The sequence below is a fragment of the Sorex araneus genome, chromosome 8, assembly GCF_027595985.1.
Source record: "Sorex araneus isolate mSorAra2 chromosome 8, mSorAra2.pri, whole genome shotgun sequence".
Classification (NCBI taxonomy): domain Eukaryota; kingdom Metazoa; phylum Chordata; class Mammalia; order Eulipotyphla; family Soricidae; genus Sorex; species Sorex araneus.
In genome coordinates this window covers 70429449-70450797 of record NC_073309.1, presented here as the reverse complement: position 1 = coordinate 70450797, position 21349 = coordinate 70429449, and the positions used below count along the sequence as shown (strand labels likewise).

The 21349-nt window shown below is 46.7% G+C and overlaps 1 protein-coding gene across 3 annotated transcripts; it reads left to right on the top strand.

The window, feature by feature from the left end:
• Positions 1-1334: 1334 nt before the first annotated feature.
• Positions 1335-21074, top strand: RWDD3 (RWD domain containing 3). Of its 3 annotated transcripts, XM_055145272.1 has the most exons (5): positions 1560-1643; positions 3034-3168; positions 15886-16373; positions 18447-18562; positions 18661-21074. In XM_055145272.1, the coding sequence occupies exons 3-5, from the start codon at positions 15900-15902 to the stop codon at positions 18773-18775; spliced, it is 705 nt and encodes a 234-aa protein (XP_055001247.1). In that variant the 5' UTR covers positions 1560-1643; positions 3034-3168; positions 15886-15899; the 3' UTR covers positions 18776-21074. The 3 variants fall into 3 exon arrangements, with proteins under 3 accessions (XP_055001246.1, XP_055001245.1, XP_055001247.1); XM_055145271.1 differs by lacking the exon at positions 3034-3168 and having other exon boundaries at positions 1335-1643; positions 15892-16373; XM_055145270.1 differs by lacking the exon at positions 3034-3168 and having other exon boundaries at positions 1335-1643.
• Positions 21075-21349: the final 275 nt, after the last annotated feature.

Genomic DNA, 21349 nt, shown 5'->3' with positions numbered 1-21349 from the left:
CAGGAATTACTCCTGGTGATGTTTGGGGAGTTATATGGAGTACCAGGGATCAAGCCCAGGTCAGCTGCAAGCAAAAAAGCGTCCTGCCCTTGCTACCACAGGGGGCAGGGCTTTTGCCGTGCACATGAAGCCGACCAGGTTCCATTCCCAGCATCCCATATGGTGCTCTGAGCACCGCCAGGAGTAATTCCTGAGTGCATGAGCCAGGAGTAACCCCTGTGCATCGCCAGGTGTGACCCAAAAAGCAAAAAAAAAGCGTCCTGCCCACAGTACTATAGCTCTAGTCGGTCCCTCATATTTCAAAGGGGGAGTCTCTCTTGTGGAAACTGTGCCATAGGCTTAAGGAAGAAAATCAGGCAGAGCAGCAGGGGCTGTGCTGACGAAAGGAGAGACCGTGAGGCCTGAGGTGGTAGAGGCGGGAGCACTGTCAGCTGAATGTACTTGGACATTCAGCTACGTGGGGAAAGGACCACCTCCCGTGGGAAAGTATTCCCGTGTGCAAACACCGCGGAGCCGGGCAGTGGCGGTGTTCTCGTCGCCGGGGGGCACAGGGACGGCACTTACCCCTGTCCCTTCACCTGGACACACAACTCCCCTCCGCATCTTGCCCCCGCGCCTGACGGAGCCAGAAGCGCGGTCCGTCCTGCCAACTGGGTCGCTGGGGCACGGACGCCGGGCACCAGAAGGTGGGAGCACTGGCAGGAAGCCCGTGAAACTCGCACCACGGGCACCCGGGCAGTGCTCCTGCTGGGTCACCGCCAACGGTCAACCGCGGGGCCCAGCGCCCGGACCCTGCCCCCCCCCCCCAGAAGCCCGCGTTACTCCGGCCCCCTCCCCGTACCGAGAGGCCCGCGTTACTCCCCCCCCCCTACGGAGAAGCCCGCGTTACTCCCCCCCCCCCTACGGAGAAGCCCGCGTTACTCCCCCCCCCCTACGGAGAAGCCCGCGTTACTCCCCCCCCCCCTACGGAGAAGCCCGCGTTACTCCGGCCCCCCCCCCGTACCCAGAGGCCCGCGTTACTCCGCCCCCCCCCACCCCCCCGTACGGAGAAGCCCGCGTTACTCCCCCCCGTACCCAGAGGCCCGCGTTACTCCGGCCCCCTCCCCGTACCCAGAGGCCCGCGTTACTCCCCCCCCCCCCTACGGAGAAGCCCGCGTTACTCCGCCCCCCCCCCCCCCGTACGGAGAAGCCCGCGTTACTCCCCCCCGTACCCAGAGGCCCGCGTTACTCCGGCCCCTGTGCACCGGCTGCTGGCCCCGGGCTGCGGGGCGACCCTGCGCGCAGGACGCGCGGTGCCCGGGAGCACTGCTGCCCGCCGGGGTGAGGAGCACCCAGGCCCGCGCGCAGGGGGAGAAGCCGGGCCGCGCCGCGGGGCTTCTCTTGGCCGCACACTCCTGCCAGGCCCGGCCCGGGCCCGAGTCACCCCAGCGGCCCGCGCGTGCGGCGGCGGCGGCGGCGCCCCCCTGGTGGCTGTAAGGGCCGCACTGCTCGGCGGCGGCGCCCCCTGGTGGCTGTAAGGCCGCACTGCTCGGCGGCGGCGGCCATGGCGGAAGCGGCGGCGGCGGAGTCGGTGCGGGAGGAACTGGCGGCCCTGGCGGCAATTTTCTGCGGGGCCGGGGAGTGGGAGGAGCGGAGCAGCTCAGGTGACTCGGGCGCGGGGCCTCGCACCCCCCGCCCTGCCCCTCACCCCGCGTCCCCCTCCCCCGGCCCTCCCTGCTCCCCCGCTCCCCTGCTGCAACGTCCATCCCGCTCCCCGGCCACCCCCTGCTCCCCGCTCCCCTGCTGCACGTCCATCCCGCTCCCCGGCCCCTCCCTGCTCCCCCGCTCCCCTGCTGCACGTCCATCCCGCTCCCCCGGCCCCTCTCCCTGCTCCCCACTCCCCTGCTGCACGTCCATCCCCCTCCCCCGGCCCCTCCCTGCTCCCCGCTCCCCCTGCTGCACGTCCATCCCGCTCCCCGGCCCCTCCCTGCTCCCCGCTCCCCTGCTGCACGTCTCCATCCCCCTCTCCCCCGGCCCCTCCCTGCTCCCCGCTCCCCTGCTGCACGTCCATCCCCCTCCCCCGGCCCTCCCTGCTCCCCACTCCCTGCTGCACGTCCATCCCGCTCCCCGGACTCTCCCTGCTCCCCCGCTCCCCTGCTGCACGTCCATCCGCTCCCCGGCCCCTCCCTGCTCCCCGCTCCCCTGCTGCACGTCCATCCCCCTCCCCCGGCCCCTCCCTGCTCCCCCACTCCCTGCTGCACCGTCCATCCCGCTCCCCGGACTCTCCCTGCCTCCCCGCTCCCCCTGCTGCACGTCCATCCCGCTCCCCGGACTCTCCCTGCTTCCCACTCCCTGCTGCACGTCCATCCCGCTCCCCGGCCCCTCCTGCTCCCCACTCCCTGCTGCACGTCCATCCCGCTCCCCGGACCTCTCCCTGCTCCCCGCTCCCCTGCTGCACGTCCATCCCCGCTCCCCGGACTCTCCCTGCTCCCCGCTCCCCTGCTGCACGTCCATCCCGCTCTCCCGGACTCTCCCTGCTCCCCACACGCCCCTGCTGCACGTCCATCCCCCGCTCCCCGGACTCTCCCTGCTCCCCCACGCCCCTTCCTGTGTCCCCGCTACCCCAATCTTTCCCAGCCTCCTTCTCCCCCTGCCCCCCATCATTGCCCCTTTTCCCTCGCCCCTGCTCCGCTCGCCGCCCTTGTGCACTAGCGCCCCCTCCTGGACTGCTCCTGAAACCAGCCTCCCCCCCATCCAGCACCCCGGGGCAGGCTCGGAGACCCCGCCTCGCCCCCACGCTCCTCTCGGTGGGCGCGCCGGGGTCGGGCGAGTGAGGGCGGAACGTGGTTCTGTAGTCACGGGCTCCAGGCACCAGAGAGGAACAGTGGGAACGTTTGCGGACTCACCCCTGCAGTCTGAACCTTTGCTGTCGGGTTGATTGCATTTCTCCTGACTTTTACCCCACTGATAACTGGTTTCCAGTGACTGCTTTTGGGGGCGTCTTCTCATTCACCCCATGACTTCTGAATTTCCAAAACACCCGCACTTTTCAAGGATTGGTCCGTGTCTCTTGGGAACTTACGCGCTAGAAGAATTCCCTGGCCTCTTTTGGATGATAAACTTAGTTTTGATGAGAGCTAAGCTGTGTGTGGCTTCCATTCAGTTAAAAAAAAAAATCTTGTGATGCAGGTAATTACCCGTTTTTCACTTAGTTGGCAGATACCTTCTGGAAATTTCTGCGCTTGGGATTTAGCCTTCTTTTGTGTCTCAGCTACTGAGAGTCTTTCTGACCGCAAATTAATTGATCTTCAGGAAGGTGGTCTCAGGTGTGTGGGTGTTGGGAGAAAGCCAGGCAGGATGGCTTTTGTGGCGTAGCCTGTGTGCTCCTCACACACAGAAAAGGGGGCGGCTTTTTATTAATTCTCACAACACCCCCTCCTCCATTACACACTGATCATAGAGTTCTCTGATAGTTCAAGCACTGTAAACCAATGTCTATTTTATTGTGCTACTTTATTGGGGGGGGTATAGCTCCACACAGGTGATGTTAAGGGCTTACTCCTGGCTCTGTGCTCAGGGGTTACTCTGGTGGTGCTTGGGAGACCTTATGTGACACCAGATATCAAACTAGGGTCAGCTGCTTGCAATGCAAGTACCTTGATGCCTGTACGTCTCTCTGGCCCGCTTTTTATTTTATTTTATTTTATTTTTATTTTTGGGTCACACCCGGCTATGCACAGGGGTTACTCCTGACTCTGCACTCAGGAATTACTCCTAGCGGTGCTCAGGGGACCATATGGGATGATGGGAATCGAACCCGGGTCTGCTGCGTGCAAGGCAAACACCCTACCCACACTGTACTATCACTCCAGCCCCTATTTTATTTTATTTTTAGAAAAAATTATTAATTGAATCACAGTGAGATACACAGTTACGAAGTTGTTCATGATTGGGTTTCAGGCATATAAGCATCCATCCTTCCCTTCACCAGTGTACACTTCCAGCACCAGTGTCCCCAGTTTCCCTCCTGCCCCCTCCACTGTGCCAGGCACTTCTTTCTGTCTCTCTGTCTCTGTCTCTGTCTCTCTCACTCTCCTCTTTTGCAATATGGATATTGTATGGTATGCAATACAGAAAGGTTATCAGGTATATTCCTTTACCTACTTTCAACATTTGGTTCCTGTCCAAAGTCAGGCCCTTTTTGAAACAGTTAGTTTCTGTCTACAGTGGCTGGGGAGCTGTAAGGTCTAGAGTGTGGGAGGCTCTGGTTCATGGAACCCAGCATCACACAGCCCTCTGGGCATTGCCTGAGCCCCCCTAATTCAAACGAAAGCATTTATGCACTGGAGTGTCTTTTGTCCTCCTGATTTTGATAGGGTAGTGATTCCTTTTTTATCATCTTGTCATCCTGCTTCTGATTGGGTTGTAAGCCTGTTCTTTATTGTCATGTCTTCAGCAAGTCCTTTTATTGATAATTACTGCTCCCTGGGGAAGGTTATTTGAAAAGACCATCAATTTTCCTAGATTCTGTTATTAAGGCTCCTCTGGGAATTTCCTGGAAAAATAAACCTATGATCTTGCATTGTACCTTAAAGAGAGCGGAGTGCAAATAGTCTGGGTCATGTGCATTGCTCAGCATAAGAGCAGGTTGGCGCCTTAGCAAACACCCCACAAAGCCTGACTAGAAAGAAAGAACAGGGTTTTTTTATTTCTTCTTTATTAATATCCAGAACACTGTGGACCCTTTATCTGCAGTTAAATTGAGCGTGACTTTCAAGCCATGCCTCCTAATTAATTTAATTCAGTGTTCTGGCATCAATAAGTAATTGAATTATGAAAGAATTCATTGTAACAATTTAGGACATTTTGTTGCTGAAAGGTTCATTAGAGAACAGAACAATTGAGTGATTGAAAGCAGGATGTCTGATGTGCGCTGCTGGGAATTGGGTACCCCAGGTCCTCAGCAGACCACAGTGACCAGCGTGGGTTGCTGGCCGCTACTCTCAGATGCTAGTGTGGGCTGCAGGATAGAAACTTGAAATTAGAACATTCTAAAAACGAGCTGTTGCTCATGGCTTGGCCCTCAAATTAGTATCTCTTTGTTCCCTGGGAGGGGGCCAGAGGGGGGGCAGGAGGGCTTCCTGCTGGGAATATGCTTTAAGTAGTAGGTGGGAAGGTGAGGGGCCGCCCCAAGGGTCAGTGCTGAAGGCTCTGAGTTTCAAGAGGGCTAATACTTGGATGATTGAAATTTCTAGGGTTAATGGATTCCCAGGATTTTTGCACACTATTCACTTTCCAATGGGTACAATATGCTCTACAAAGTTGTAGGAGGCACTTGGTGTAATGCTCTTTTGGGTCAATTTATGTGAGCCCCCACACGCTTCCCTTTGTGGGAAGGCAGATCAGCGATGTTCTCCTCTCCCTGCCAGCCTGATTGCGGAGTCGAATGTCTCAGCCACCATGGTCCTGCGACTTTCATTCCATCGTGCTTGAGGAGGAAACTCTTTGCTTTATTTTACAGAACAAATAGATACCAGACCGACTAACCATCTGTATTAATACAGATGGGGCAGTTTTCCTCAAGGAAATAGTTCTTTTAAGGGACCAAGAAAGAGCAATAGTGAATGAGCAATAATGAAAACCTAGAAGGGAGCTGTGAATGTGATCCAGCTAACTTTCAGAACCGTTTCTGAAGGGGCGTGTGTTCATTTTCCTGATGAGGAAAGAGGGGTGTCATGGGGATGTCGTGCTATAGCCTTGCTTTCGTATCTCTGAAAATTATTTCACACATCATAAAGTCGTAAAGTGGCAGGTGTACACTATGTTTGCACAGTGGCTTCCCAGGGGAGCCTTGTGCTCTTGGGACACGAATGTTCAGATGGTATCAGGCCCTCTTGGAGAATGAATCATGTCTGAAACCATATCCCGGTGTCCACACGGGGCACTCTGCAGGAAAGCCAGTCTAGCCTTGCGCCCCACTTCCTGGGACTGGAATTATTGCCGTGGGTAGGGCTCTTGCCTTGCACTTGTCTCTCCTGGGTTCAATTACCAGCACCCCAGAAGGGTCCTTCAACCCTACCAGGAGTGATATCTGAGCACAGAGCCCAGAGTAAGCCCTGAGCTCCACTGGGTGTGGCCTAAAAACCAAAAAGAAAAAACATCTCGGCTGGAATTACAACTTGTACTTCATTTAGCTGTAGGCTTGTTTTTTATTTTCCTGAAACCATATTTTAAACATAAAAATCCAGCTGTCACATTGGAACGTGTCCTTAGGTGTGTGGGCTAGTGGTGAGGCTCCCGAGAGGGGATGGGAATCTTGTGCATGAAACTATGGGAGGATTTGGGGCATCTTGGTGGTTTCCTGTAGGGTGTTACTCTGAGGACATCTGAAAGTCTCAAAGTTAGCAGAGGAAGGGAAAGGCAGGTTGTTTGGGGCATGAAAATGTTTCCTAATGTGCTCTCCATGAATCTGGAAGCCTTGGCTCTCTCCATCTCTGCCACACTTCCCAGGATCTGCTTCTTTCAGCATTTAGAGTTTCCTGTAGGTGTGACCATTAACTTAGGTGAAACCTTCAAAACAGCCATGGGAAATTTGGCATTTAGATCTGTTGTGTGGAATATAATTACAGCATAATTTCTTTAATTTAGTGGTTCAGCTGTAGAAGTAATGAGACATTCTATGCAAGGCAGAGAAACTTAATTTTATTGTATGAAACATTTTTTTCTTTTTCTTTTTCTTTTTTATTGAATCACCATATGGAAAGTTACAAAGTTCTCAGGCCTATGTCTCAGTTATACAATACTCAAACACCCATCCCTTCACCAGTGCCCATATTCCACCACCAAAAACCCAATATACCTCCCTCCGCCCCCCCCCCCTCGCCTGCATAACTAATAAATTTCACTTTATTTTCTCTTTACCTTGATTACATTCCATATTTCAACACAAAACTCACTATTGTTGCTGGAGTTTCCCCCCCAAAAAGACAGCCCTACTGCCAAGGAAGCATTTGAAAATTAGTTTTCCATTGCTGAGAATGAAGAGTTATGAAGTCCTGCTGTTCCAAGTACATAACTCTTTTTTTTTTCCTTCTCCCGCACCACCAAGTTTGTGCCTGCTTAATAGTCCTAATAATATGGCTGGTGCCACGACAAGGGAAAAGAAAACCGAGAAAGAAGGATATTTCCCGTCCTCGGCCGGCATGGGGCTATGGCTTAGTTCACAGTCTAGAGACATGGCTGCAAGCAGTTTCTGGAACCAGAAGTAGTCTAGTTGGCCTCTGGATTCCAGTTGATCAGCAGCAACGCGGCCATACAGAAGTGTGGCACCCGGGTCGAATCTCGGTGGAGCGTGTGCTGGTATGCCCCAGCCCAAGACTGCCCAAGCGTCCTGCTGTTCCAAGTACATAATTTCTTTTCCCCCCTTCCCGCGCCACTGAGTTTGTGCCTGCTTAATAGACCTCATAATATGGTGGACGCCACGATGTGTTTCTCTCCGAAAAGGGAAGAGAACCGAGAAAGAAGGGTATTTTCTCTCCTTGGCCGGTGTGGGGCTATAGCTTAGTTCACAGTCTAGAGAAATGGCTGCTACTTTGATTACCTTCAATATTTCAACAAAAAACTCACTATTATTGGTTGGAGTTTCCCCCCAAAGTCAGACCTGCTAAAAAGGAACCATTTCACATTGCTGACAATTAAGAGATATTAGGTCGTGCGGCCACGACAGTGTCTGCGCAATCTTGGATTTCTGTATAAAGTCCAGGGAAAATTCTGCCAGAAATTGCATCTCTACAAGCTTTTACTTCCCATTAATGGTGCTCATAAAATGGAAAATCCTGGAGAGAGAAACCCTTGCCCGCTGGCGCCGCCTAGGGCAGTGGCTCAGTTCAGTCTGGAGGCATTTTAGCGAGCTCTCATGTCCAAAGCAGTTCAGTTGGCCTCCGGTATCCTGCTCGAGCAGCAGCGGAGAGCTATATGAAACATTTTTAAAAGTCTGGGGGCCACTCTTTGGCAGTGCTTCAGGCCACACCTGTTACTGGAGAGCTGCGACGCATGGCCGTGTCACGCGGCCTGTGGTTCTCAGGATCATACTCGGGCCTTGTGTCTGGAAAGCATGCAATTCTGACCTGTTTCTCCAGCCCCCGTGTGGCTGACTGATTGATGTATTTATTTAGCTTTCATTGAGGTATTGTGCTTTCCAGCACTGTTAATGGCTGTTTCATGAACACATCATCTTAGTCTTATCTTTTTTTTTTTTTTGGTGGGGAGGGGTTGGGTCACACCCAGAGGTGTTCAGCACTTACTTTTGGCTCTATGCTCAGGGATCACTCCTGACGGACTCGGGGGACCATAATGGGTGGCAGGGATGGAACCCAGGTTGGCTGCTTGCAAGGCAAACATCCTAACCCACTGTACTATCTCTCCAGCCTCACATCATTTTATTTTTTATTTAAAAAAATGTTATGTTAGGTGTCATGGTTCATAAAACTGCTAACAGAGGGTTTCATGCATGAGACCTCCCAGCGTCACGCCCCCACCGGCGTGTGGACCATTTCTCTTCCAGTGCTCCATTTCTGTTGTCTTTGGGCATTGGATATTTCTCTGTGATATCCCTTTAGATTGCCCCTGTGGGAGGGATCATCTGTGTTCTGGGATCAGGCCTGGCCTCTTGCATGGAAAGCATGCACACTTTTTGGATTCGCTCCCCAGGCCCAGCATGGCTTAATTGCTCAATCATGTATTTATTTAATTTTTTATTATGGTGTTATCATTGACAATACTTTTCATGGTAGTTTCATGCATACTTCATTTTGAAAACAAAACAAAAATCGGCTAGAGAGATCGCCCAGTGGACTGAGCACATGCTTTTTATTTAATTAATTAATTAATTAATTAATTAATTTTTGCCTTTAAAAAATTTATTAGTGAATCACTGTGCGGTAGTTACAAACTTATGAACTTTCATGTTTGCATTTCATTTACATCCCTCCACCAGTGCCCATTCTCCTCCACCAATGTTCCCAGTATCCCTCCCACCACCCCCACCCCAACCCCCACCATCCCACCCTGCCTCTGTGGCAGGGCGTTCCCCCTTGTTCTCTCTCCTTTGGGGTGTTGTAGTTTGCAATAGTGGTATTGAGCGGCCATCATGTTCGGTCTATAGTCTACTTTCGGCATGCAGCTTTCAACCCAAATGGATCCTCCCAACATTCTCTACTAGGTGTTCCCTTCTCTATCTCAGCTGCCTTTTCCTCCAGCATGTGAGGCCAGTTTCCAAGCTGTGGGGCAGACCTCCTGGTCCTTATCTCTACTACTCTTGGGTGTTAGTCTCCCATTCTGCTACTTTATATTCCATAGATGAGTGTGATCTTTCTATATGATCTTTCTATTTCTTTCTGACTCATTTCACTCAACATGATACTTTCCATGTTGATCCACTTATATGCAAATTTCATGACTTTATCTTTTCTAACAGCTGCATAGTATTCCATTGTGTAGATGTACCAAAGTTTCTTTGACCAGTCATCTGTTTTTGGGCACTTGGGTTTTTTCCAGATTTTGGCTATTGTAAACAGTGCTGCAATGAATATACAAATGCAGATGTCATTTCTTCTATACCTTTTTGCCTCTCCGGGATATTTCCCAGGAGTGGTATTGCTGGGTCAAATGGGGTGAGCACATACTTTCACGCAGGTGGCCCCGTCTAGTCTGGCACCTCGTATTTAATCAGTGCCAGGATTAGACGGGGCCACTTACGTGAAAGGTCCCCTGAGCACTGCAGGGAGCAATGACTCCCCAAGCACGAAGCTGGGATTAGTCCCCCAACACTCCCAGGTATTCCCCTGCCAAAAACAACAACCAGGCACTCCCACCTCCCCACCGGCTGTACCCAAACTAAGGGATTTACAGATGCACTTCAAACAGATTAGGGCTTTCAGAGTAGATGAAAATAGTCTTAGAATTCTGGAAAATTTGTTTTCTAGGACAGACATATGTTTTTTAGGGCATAGATTCTTATTAAGAATGACAAGTTTGTGGTGTAATAACTGGAATTTTGAAGGACCAGAGGGGGGCAGAGATTACGTTAGATTTAGAGCTTGTTATTCTGCTGCTTGCTCCTTACAAACTGTTCATAACCTTAAAGCTGATAGAGCAACGTTGTTTTCTTTTTACAGCATTCAGGGAAAATCAAAAATAAGACTGATGATGTGTAAATTACATGAAAAAAATCTGAGCTCAGTGGGACCAGTTTAATAGCATGTTTAAAGCAAGGCAGACGAGTAATGGTAGTGTATACATACTCCTCTAGCTTTAGGGAGAAAATGGGATTTTAAAAGAACAGGTGGTTTTTTATCACCACATTAGATACTAGTGGAATGGGGTGTGTTATTGGACTTTCTGTTTTCTCTCATCATTTTGTGTTATTCTAGTTGGCAGCTTTGGTGTGTGGAGGTGTGTGGGAGTCTCCAAGAAGACCATGGAGAGAGAATGTTAATTCTTTCCAGTTCTTAAAGGAATTAAAGTGTTGTTTTTTTTTTTCTTGTAAGTGTGTAGCTATGAACTTCACAATTTTCTGAGGCAAATGTCAGGATTTTCCCCTATTGATTTTCAATTGCTGACTGAAAAAAAACAATAGCTGCGAGAAACACATGAACAGTGATAAGGATGGGTTGACCTGCGTGGCCTCGCCCCTCCTGGTTAGCTCACTGGGGGGTAGAACTTGTCTGTGTGTGTCTGGCAAACATAGGAGACAGACATTGTGCATCTCAGGGGTTGGGTCAGGAAGGGGGATTTTTATTTAGAAGCAGCTGCTTCTTTTTTTTGTGGACACAGAAACTGAGTTTGTTTTCTTGTGGCTTCTCCAACGTGGTGCCTCTCTACCGCCACTTCCCCCACCTCCCCACCAACAGTGCCGGAGCTCAGGCATCTGAAATCACTTTCAAGTGCATGAACCAACTGTGTGGTTGTTTTGACTGGACCCTCTTTCCTCTAGGAATTTCAAGGGAGAATTCTTTCCTTGGCCTCTTCTAGCTTCCAGTAGAATGTTCCTGGCAGCCCTGGGCTCTCAGCTCTGACTCTATCCTTGGTGATGGAGTGTCTCACTACAGTGGCTGCTTCTACGGTCAAAGCTCCCTTGGCCTCCTTCTCATAAGGACAATGCGGTTATTCCTGGTCAGACTCAGATAATTCAGATTAACCCCCCATATTAGGGTCTTTCATTGAATCATTTGCAATAACCTTTCTGCCAAGGAAAGAGACATTTACAGGGGACTGGGGCATAGACATTTGGGGACCATTATTTAGCTTTCCACAGGTACCTGAGATTTTTCTGTATCATGGAATTCATGATTACAAGCTGGTGACATAATTCTCAGAGCCATATAACTTAAAAAATGTGAGACGTTCCTTGTAACTTATTGGCTTTTGGTTTTGCTTTTGTTGTGCCAGGATGGAACCCTTTACCTTAATTGATATATATATATATATATATATCAGACATAAATAAATAAATATATATTTATTTATTTCTGTCTAAAAGTAAATTATATATATTCTAGTGGTAAAAAAAATATTGGAGATTTGAGTCAGTCACAATACTTCTAGGTATAGAAATACCACAAATTTAACTCAAAGTACTTGAAGTATTTAAAAAACAGAGAAAGGGCCAGAGCAATAGTACAGTGGGTAGGACGTTTGCCCTGCCCACAGCTGGGTTCAATCCCCTGTATCCCATATGGTCCCCCGAGCACCGCCAGGAGTAATTCCTGAGTGGAGAGCCAGGAGTAACCCTGAGCATCACTGGGTGTGACCCAAAAAGGCAAAAAACAAACAAACAAAAAACCCTCAGAGAAAAACAAAACAGACTGTAGTGAGATATAAGTGATAAGGGCTTCTTGGGCATTGGGATATAGGAACAGGATTGGAACGTGGAGACTGTTCTGGGCACTGCATGGAACAGGCTCGTTGGCAGAAGTGGGAAAGGATGGCTGTATGTAGATAGGCAGCTTCAGAGAATTATCTGCCTTTGTTTTATTTTTTTCTTAAGGCAAATTGAAACTAATACTTTGGTAGATGGAGGAAAAGCAAATGTTAGAAGAAGAGAAAAAATGCAAGCAGGAAAGAAACGATAATGGTTGGGACATCTTAGAGATAGAGTTTGCTGGTGGAAAATGCTACTTTCTCAGAGAGGAGCTTCAGAAGGAGAGAGCGGCCTGGAGAAAGTACAGGGATTGGGCTCAGGAAGACCCCAGTGAGATCCCAGGCACCAGATGGTCCCCCAAGCATCCCTGTTAGTAGCCCTGGATATCCCAAGCACTACTCAGTGGCTTGAGTAATCCCTGTGTCCATCGAACCTGAACAAAGCCATATGCATGACCCCTGGCACTGAGCCACTTACACTGTTGGCCAAAAAACATTGGGAGGTACCCCTATGAGTTCTTCATGGGTGTCCCCAGCCTCCTAATCTTATATTGCCTCACATTCCCTAAGCATCAGTTATTATAGCAGTTGCTACCACACCCATGGATCCAACCAATGAGGAGACAGTGAGCCCAGGTGCAGTTAGACAGTTTATCATTAATGCACAATAGGCAGTATGGATGCTCTCTGCCCCAAGTGCAGGACTGAAACCTCAGACAGTTGGGCAATATGAAGGCAACCCAGGGTACTATACGCAGTGCGTCTGTGTCGAGGACGAGGAGCACAGATTCTAGGACCCCTACCCCTGCCATCTTATAAGGTGCTACTAGCAAGCCTGCCCAAGACTTGTCCTGTAGAAATCTATATTTCAGGTTTCTACACTCTCTGAGAATAGAGCACTATTCTAGGGAACTTCCCTTAAACCAAAACAATAAAAAAAATCCAACTACCATAACTTTATGTGGGCATTTTTGGTGTATTCCCAGACTCTTGAGCCCATGCATGAAGTTCTTTAAAAGTTATATCTCTCCCTTGAGAGAGAACATTGACTCCTAAATGATTGCGGGAGACTTTATTTGCCTTAGTGGTAGTCTGATGTCTAAAATTGCTTACAACCCCTATTTTATGTAGCGAAATGTACTGGTCTAACTGGTGTATAGATAAAATTTATAGGTAGAAACCATTTTCTACAAATGATAAGAGGCCTGGGAAAGTTCAAGTGGCAGAGGATGTGCCCAATATGTGCAGGGCATTGAGTTCAGTCCTCAGCACTGTATAATCCCTGAGCACTGCCAGGTTTCACCATGGTGGTTCTGAGCAGTGCCTGGCCTGAGCACCAAACTGCTAGGCTGAGTGCTGCCACGTGCTTGTCATCACGCCTTGCTGCAGGGGAGAGGCATCACTGAGAGCAGTCACTGGCCCCTCCCCCAGCACCACTGGGTGTGGCTCTGATATGCCTGTCCATGGCAGATTACTGGGTAGGAGAAAGGTGGTGGGTTGTAGAGGAATGCACAACGTTAGCTCTGGAAAGTTTTTGTTTCTTTGGGCTTGCTCCTGACTCTGTGCTCAGGGATCGTTCCTCATGGTGCTGGGGTTGAGCCTGGGTTGGCTGTGTGCAAGGCAAGCACTTTACCCACTGCACTGTCTCTCTAGCCCTTGAAGCATTTTTTTTTTTTAGCTTTTTGGGTCACACCTGGCGATGCACAGGGGTTATTCCTGGCTCTGCACTCAGGAATTACTCGTGGTGGTGCTCAGGGGACCATATGGGATGCTGGGATTTGAACCCGGGTTGGCCGCATGCAAGGCAAACACCCTACCCGCTGTGCTATCGCTCCAGCCCCTTGTTTGTTTTTTTTTTTTTGCAAGTTTTACTTATGAGAAACAAACTGTAAGCTCTATCATTTGATTTTTTATATTTTTTTGCTTTTTTTCGGGGGTGGGGGTCACACCCAGCGATGCACAGGGGTTACTTCTGGCTCTGCACTCAGGAATTACTCCAGGTGGTACCATATGGAGGACCATATGGGATGCTGGGACTCAAACCCCGGGTTGGTCACGTGCAAGGCAAACGCCCTACCCACTGTGCTATCACTCCAGCCCCAGCTCTATCATTTTAATGTGGTCTTTGCCATGGCTACTCTCAGTGTCTAAAATAGTAGGCTTTTTGCACATGGGAGGGCCAGGCTCAGTCCTGGACATCACAAACAAACAAACAAACAAACAAACAAACAAAAACAGAACCCCAAACCCAGGAGTGCTTTTCTTATTTTTCTTTTTTAAAAAAGTATTTGTTTTATTGAATCACCATGTGGAAAGTTACAAAGTTCTCAGGCTTATGTCTCAGTTATACAATGCTTAAACACCCATCCCTTTACCAGTGCCCATATTCCACCACCAAAAACCCCAGTATACCTCTCCCCACCCCCGCCTGCGTAACTGATAAACTTCACCCCATTTTCTCTTTACCTTGATTGCATTCCATATTTAAACACAAAACTCACCATTGTTGGAGTTCCCCCTCTCCCCCCCAAAAAAAACCAGCCCTACTGACAAGGAAGCATTTGATAATTAGTTTTCCATTGCTGAGAATGAAGAGATATGAAGTCGGTTTAGGATTTCTGTGTTTTAGTATTTTAGTAATTAAGTCCAGGGAGATTTATATTAGAAATTGCATCATTTCCCTTCCTGGGGCAGTATGGGGCAATGGCTTAGTTCACAGTCTAGAGGCATGGCTGCAAGCAGTCTCTGGGACCAAAAGTAGTCTAGCTGGCCTCCGGATCTTGGTCAATCAGCAGCAAAGTGGCCGCACCAAAGTGTGGCTGCCTGGGTAGAGTCTCCACGGAGCACGTGCTGGTATCGCCCCGGCCAGAGACTGCCCAAGCGTCCCACTGTTCCAAGTACATAACTCTCTCTCTTTTTTTTTTTTCCAGGAGTGCTTTTCAGCCACTGCTAGGGCTTCTGTTTAAGCAGTAGCTCTGAGGTGGCAGATGTGTCTGGTTCCTCTGAACCAGTGTCTGTAGCAATAGCTTTTATAGAAATGGAATCAGATGGCCAGAAAGTCATTTGTATGTTCTGTTAAGTTCTTGCAAATGGGGATACGCCAGGTTTCCAGTGTTGGGGTGGTTGGGCAGCAATCCAGGTGTGAAAATGAACCCGATGTGACTGCCTCCCTCTGAAGAAGGACGGAGTGTGGACATGTGGTGAGCAAAGTTTGCGTGGGGAGAGGCCACTCAGCTTCAGAGGCTTCCTCTGCACTTGGTTCTGATCTGTGTGCTTCTGCCCCTACAGAATGAGTCAGCCTGATGTTTTATCAACTTTCTGAAAAGGGGGATGAGGTGGTGCGGAGCCGAGCAAATCTCCAGGAGAGCAGCGTCTCCTCTCAGTCCCTCCCTGTGCGCTCCCTGGCTCTTGCAGCCAGAATGGCTGAAGTGATGTCCTCTGCTCATCTTCCCACCTTAATGTGACACTTTGAAGGGAGGAGAAAGTGGGGCCAGGTGCTTACTGTACCAATCACGGTCACCAGTGTTCCTGCCACTAGCTTCTCGCAGAATCCCAGGGTTTACTTTGACTTGCTGGAAGATGATTTCCATTGGATCTAATGTGTAGTGTTTCAACTAATTACTGATTTTTATAGTTACATGACGCTGTTCCTTTGAAGGTTTATTAGGGACTAGGGTTTTCCAGAATTATCAGCTATGTCTGGAGAGAAAAAAACAACAATAACAGTCTACAATGAAGAAACTTTCAGGCAATATTTATAAAAATGGATTGATAGCAAGGGTCAGTGCCAGCAAGGGCAGGGTGCACAAATCCGGGAATGTGCCAGGGAATCGAACATCACACTTACCTCTGTAATGTGTCTTTTTATAAAATAATTTCATTTTCACATGAAAATAAATTGACATTTGAAACAAAAAGTTTTGCTTGTTAGTGTTCCATTCAAATTGAATTATGTAAAGCTAATCATTATTGTTGTATGCCTTCCAGAGACAGATGGGACCATGTTCAGAATTCTCACAAAAGCTGAAGGACTTACGGAAGAAGATATACCCCTGGAATTGGTGTTCCATTTACCCATTAATTACCCTTCCTGCGTACCTGGTATCTCAGTTAGTTCTGAATGTCTGACCCGCGCTCAGTGCGTGGCTGTGAAGGAGAAGATGCTTGAGCAGGCAGCAAACCTTTTGTCAGAACCAATGATTCATGGGCTCGTTCTCTGGATTCAGCAGAATCTCAGGCACCTCCTCAACGAACCAGCAACTGTCACGGGCAGGGAAAGGTGCACTTTTCCAGCAGGCCTGCCTATGGAAGATACATGGTGGACGACGCTTTTGCATTTAGATCACATGAGAGCAAAGACTAAATATGTCAAAACGGTGGAGAAGTGGGCTTCTGATTTAAGGCTGACAGGAAGACTGATGTTTCTGGGTAAACTCATACTGATTTTACTGCAAGGAGACAGAAGCAACATCAAGGTGCCAGAAAGTTTGATGCTAAATATGAATATGGCTATTTTCTGCTGAAATGTGTCTCTAAGGGTGTTTTGTAACAATGGGACAGATTAGTCATTAAGATGTTTCTGCTTCCACTATTACCATGTTAATGGATCTTCATTTTTTTTATAAGAATGTTTTATACTTCTAATAGCAATTACACACTTGCAAAGCTTGAAGAATAAGTTTATTTTTGAAAATCATGCCATTTAATGAAAGTGGTTGGTTACAAAAAACATCTCTTTGTTTCAGTCATTAGCTTAGAGCCCCAGCCATATATATGTACCCTTAAAATTTGTTCTTACTTGTATTTCTTAGGCAGAAGGTGATGTATATTTGTGCGTAGTATGCAAAATTTTTAAAACTTTTGTAGCTAAAAGATATATTCTGACACTTTAATTTGGTATCTGTAATCCTGGAAAGTGGAGCTGGGGCCTTCTAAGCAGGGTTTAGTATGAGTAGAATAGAGTCATTAGTGCTGTCAGCTTGTCACCTCCTACCTAACTCTCGCTTTCCACCTGACTTGTCTCAGCAGCTGCTTTCAAAATCATCCTCATCTTCAAATTTTTCAGGCTTTCACCCTAAACTTATCTACTCTGTTTTGTGTGGAACCAGACAGGGAAAGCTGCTTATTATATTTTAAATTTTAATAGGGCTAACGATCAATAGGTTTATGCTCCCAGTAGATTGGGTCAGGAATGATTAGAATCAAATTTATTTAAAATAGATTTAGCTGGTACAACCTATCATCATAAGGATTTGTAGAATACTCACTTGGCTTTTTCAGTGATGGGCTCTTATCACAAAACTAGCCTGGCATTTGATTAACTAGATTTACTCCTAGATTCTTTTTTTTCTCCTTAAATATATAATGTTCCAATACCCATCCCTTCAACAGTGTACATATTCCACCACCAATGTCCCCAGTTTCCCTCCCTCCCCACACCCCCCCACCTCTAACGCAGGCACTTATCTTTCTGTCTCTGTCTCCTTTGGGCCTTATGATTTGCAATACAGACACTGAAAAGTTATCAGGTTTTCAAGTATATCCCTTTATCTACTTTGCTCCTAGATTCTAATGTACAACAAATAATCCAAATTTAACAAATATCCCAGATTGGGATTTGACCAAGAAACCACATATTTTAAGGTGATTTATAATAGAACTGTGAAACTTGATCCTCTGAGGGTGAAATGCTGACTGACAAAATGATTACAAATTAATTTTTTTGCTCATATTTCTCCCAAAGGCTCAGATTTTTCTTTGAGCCATCTTGGGCATATTAGGCTAGTGCAGCTGTTTTGCAGATGCTGTTTCAGATTGGATTCATCAATTAATTAACACATTTATCCAACTGACTAGAACTTATCTAATGTAGAGAAATTGTTGCCCTGCTTAGAGGTGTGTCCCCCCACCCCCACCCCTTGCATGCCCAGCTGGCCCGTAAATGCCATTTTATATAAATGTCTGTTAAATTTTGGTAGAATTGTCTGTCTGGATTGAGAATAACAGCTGTTTTCAGATGTTGTCTATTTAAAACGGTTGGTGCTGTGTGTCACTAACTGCATTCAGTTCAAAGTAGTAGTCACAGCACTCACAGTTTAGTCTGATGCGAACTCTTCCCAGTGTTATGTGGTGGGCATTTCTCTAAGTGCTTTCATGTATCAGCTCATTTAATCATCCTTTCTTCGCATAAGGTAGGTGCTGGCACGATCACTGTTTTAAGGGATGGTTACTGGGCCCCCAAGGGTTTAAGTGACCATCCAGAAAGATGTGAAAAGGCATCAGGGCAGGTTTAAACACCTCATCCCCCCCCCATCCCCCAGTAGTTTGATTATATTTCTCTTTGCTCCTGCATTCTTACCCTGTGCCCCCATGGACCCCCAATTATACTAGCCAAGTATATAAAAATACTGTCTAACTCTCTTACTGTTTGCTTCATGAAGATTGCTTGATGTATGAAAATAGCTGCAGCGTTATGACTCCATTTAAAAGTAGGACTTTTAAGATTCAGAGTAAGATGTATTTAACACAAGGACTGATTTTTCATTTAGGAATACCTGATTCTTCAGAAAACCTCCAAAGTAGATGTGGACTCAAGTGGAAAGAAATGCAAAGAGAAAATGATTAGTGTACTGTTTGAAACAAAAGTACAGACAGAACACAAAAGGTATAATTTAGTACTATTGCAGATGGAAAAGCAACTGAATCGGTAATTATACTCTGACAAATCTAGGCATATTCATGAGTTTCTCTTGTATTATGCAGGTTTTTGGCATTTGAAGTCAAAGAGTATTCATCATTGGATGAGTTACAAAAGGAATTTGAAACTGCAGGACTTAAGAAGCTTTTCTCCGAATTTGTACTTGGGCTAGTAAAGTGAAGTGGAAGACAGGAATCCTTTAATAAAACAGCAGTGTTGGTGGTTTTTTTTTTTTTTCATGTTGTTTTTGCCTTGGATTTTGGGAGTGGCTAACCTGTGCTTATGAAATACTCATAAGGGAACAATTTTAAAGTTTCTTTGTAACAAATTGATAGATATAATCCTAACTTTAGAAACAAAGCCAGTTCTGTTTATAGAATATTAAACAATATAAGGATTGTGTATTCTAATTTTTGTAAGTGAAGGCTAGGTTGAATAGATGGAATAATATTTAAAATATAAATATAAAAAAGATGATGAATGAGCCTTTGTGTTTACATAGATTTGCTAATTTTCTTGCAATTAAAATTTTTAACTAAAAGATTTACTTTTATGTTTACTTTTATTCATGTTTATATATTTTACCATTTGATCACAATTTTACCCATTCCAGTCTATTATGTCTAATTTTTTTTAAGTTGGATGTTAATAAAAATAAAACCAGTTCCTTTGTGGAATTGCATAAAAAATTAACAAAGAAGTTCTGTGGAACTCAGTTTAGAATTACTTTTTTTTTTTTTTTGCTTTTTGTGTCACACCTGGCGATGCACAGGGGTTACTCCTGGGTCTGCACACAGGAATTACTCCTGGCGGTGCTCAAGGGATGCTGGGAATTGAACCTGGGTCGGCCACGTGCAAGGCAAACGCCCTACCCGATGTGCTATTGCTCCAGCCCCATAGAATTACTTTCTTTGGAGGTTACACCTAGAACAATAGAGGCCGTTTTGAAAACAAAACAGCTTACTCTTTTGAGGTAGGCAGGAATTTATATTCTAGTTTTATGAGGAGAACTGTTTTCTAGCAAGAACTTGCTGGATGAAAGAAATTTCAGAGACTATTTGATCACCATCCTGACATGACTGGGGTTCCCTGGTGTGTCTGGGACTGACAGTTGTTCCCTCCGGCTGCTGGACAAAGGAATGGGTCCAACAGGCTTACAATCAGGATTATTATAGAGAAATTGTAAAGGGTTTGGGGGCAGCAATTACACATAGGTATGGTTAAAAATTAACATAGGGTATTAATATATATCACTGTCACTATATCACTGTCATTCCATTCATCGATTTGCTCGAGCAGGCGCCAGTATCCTAGCCCTGAGATTTTAGCAGCCTCTCTTTATTCTTCCTTCCCAATGGTGCCTCATTGGAGGCTCTTTCAGGGTCAAGGGAATGAGACCCATCACTGCTACTGTTATTGGCATATTGAATACGCCACGGGGAGCTTGCCAGGCTCTGCTGTGCATTAATATATATATATTTATTTATGTATATGTATATATATATTTTTTTTTTCCTGGAGAACTGAGCTGGTAAATATAACCAGATTGTGTCATGGCTAGAAGTTAGGACAAGAGGAGCTATGCTACTGGCTACTACGCGGAACTGAGAAAACAGACTGGAAAATTGTGAGCTCATTGTTATTTGCCTCCATTTGCCTCACTGCAGTTGTAGTGAAAATGAAAAGAGCCAAAGAGCAGAGGGTTGAGAATACTGGTCATAGGGTTGGGATGGATTGGGCAGGATCATGAGTGGGCTTGAAAAATTACTTCTCTGAAGACTGTAGTAGTTGAAGCAATAGGAGCACGGGTCTCAATATTATTTCAACAAAACAGCTAGTCTATTTTACCTTAACTTTTCTCTGTTGAGGTGCCTTTCACACGGTGCTTTATGGTACATCTCAATTTTTAGCATCAGATTCAACTCTTTCTAGTGTAGTGCCTGATCAGGTTAAAAGTCAATTTGGGTGAGTTTTCTCCAACCTAGAATTAAGCTCTGGACTGGAGCAATAGCACAGCAGGTAGGGTGTTTGCCTTGCATGAGGCCAACCCAGATTTGATTCCTCCAGCCCTCTAGGAGAGCCCGGCAAGCTACTGAGAGTATCCTGCTTGCACGGCAGAGCCTGACAAGCTACCCGTGGCGTATTTGATATGCCAAAAACAGTAACAACAAGTCTCACAATGGAGACGTTACTGGTGCTTGCTTGAGCAAATCGATGAACAATGGGACAACAGTGCTATAGTGCTATAATTAAGTTCTGTACACTAAAATTATGTGAAGAGAAAGTGTTGGTTATTATTTTCTTGGATGTTTACATCTGCTTTTGCATATATACTTTATTATTTTTTATGGTTTATTATATTTTATTTCGTAAATATATATTCTTAAATATTGCACATATACTTTAGAACACAAGACAACACTTAAAGATTTATATAACTCTAATATGACCTGTGTATAAAAGAAATTTAAACATTACATGCCAGAAAGTTGTGTTTCTTTGGTGTGTGTGTGTGTGTGTGTGTGTGTGTGTGTGTGTGTGTGTGTGTGGTCACTGAAACAAAATGTAACGTCTAGACTTGCTGCTTCTGGAAGAACCATTTTTTTCTTTTCAGTATTGTGAATCTCCTCAGGTTTGTCCCTGACACTTGAATGCTCATGGGTTGCATTCAAGACTTGGGCTCTGAAGCTGTCCTTGTTGATGTCAGTTTTGTCACCCTCAGGGGATAACCACATAGTATCTTTGGCAGGGAGT

Excerpts from the sequence above, each read along its gene's own strand:
- RWDD3 (XM_055145270.1), top strand. The coding sequence starts at position 1,544 with ATGGCGGAAGCGGCGGCGGCGGAGTCGGTGCGGGAGGAACTGGCGGCC. Across the intron at positions 1,644-15,885 it reads GGAGGAGCGGAGCAGCTCAG|AGACAGATGGGACCATGTTC; the intron begins GTGACTCGGGCG and ends TATGCCTTCCAG. Across the intron at positions 18,563-18,660 it reads GTACAGACAGAACACAAAAG|GTTTTTGGCATTTGAAGTCA; the intron begins GTATAATTTAGT and ends TGTATTATGCAG.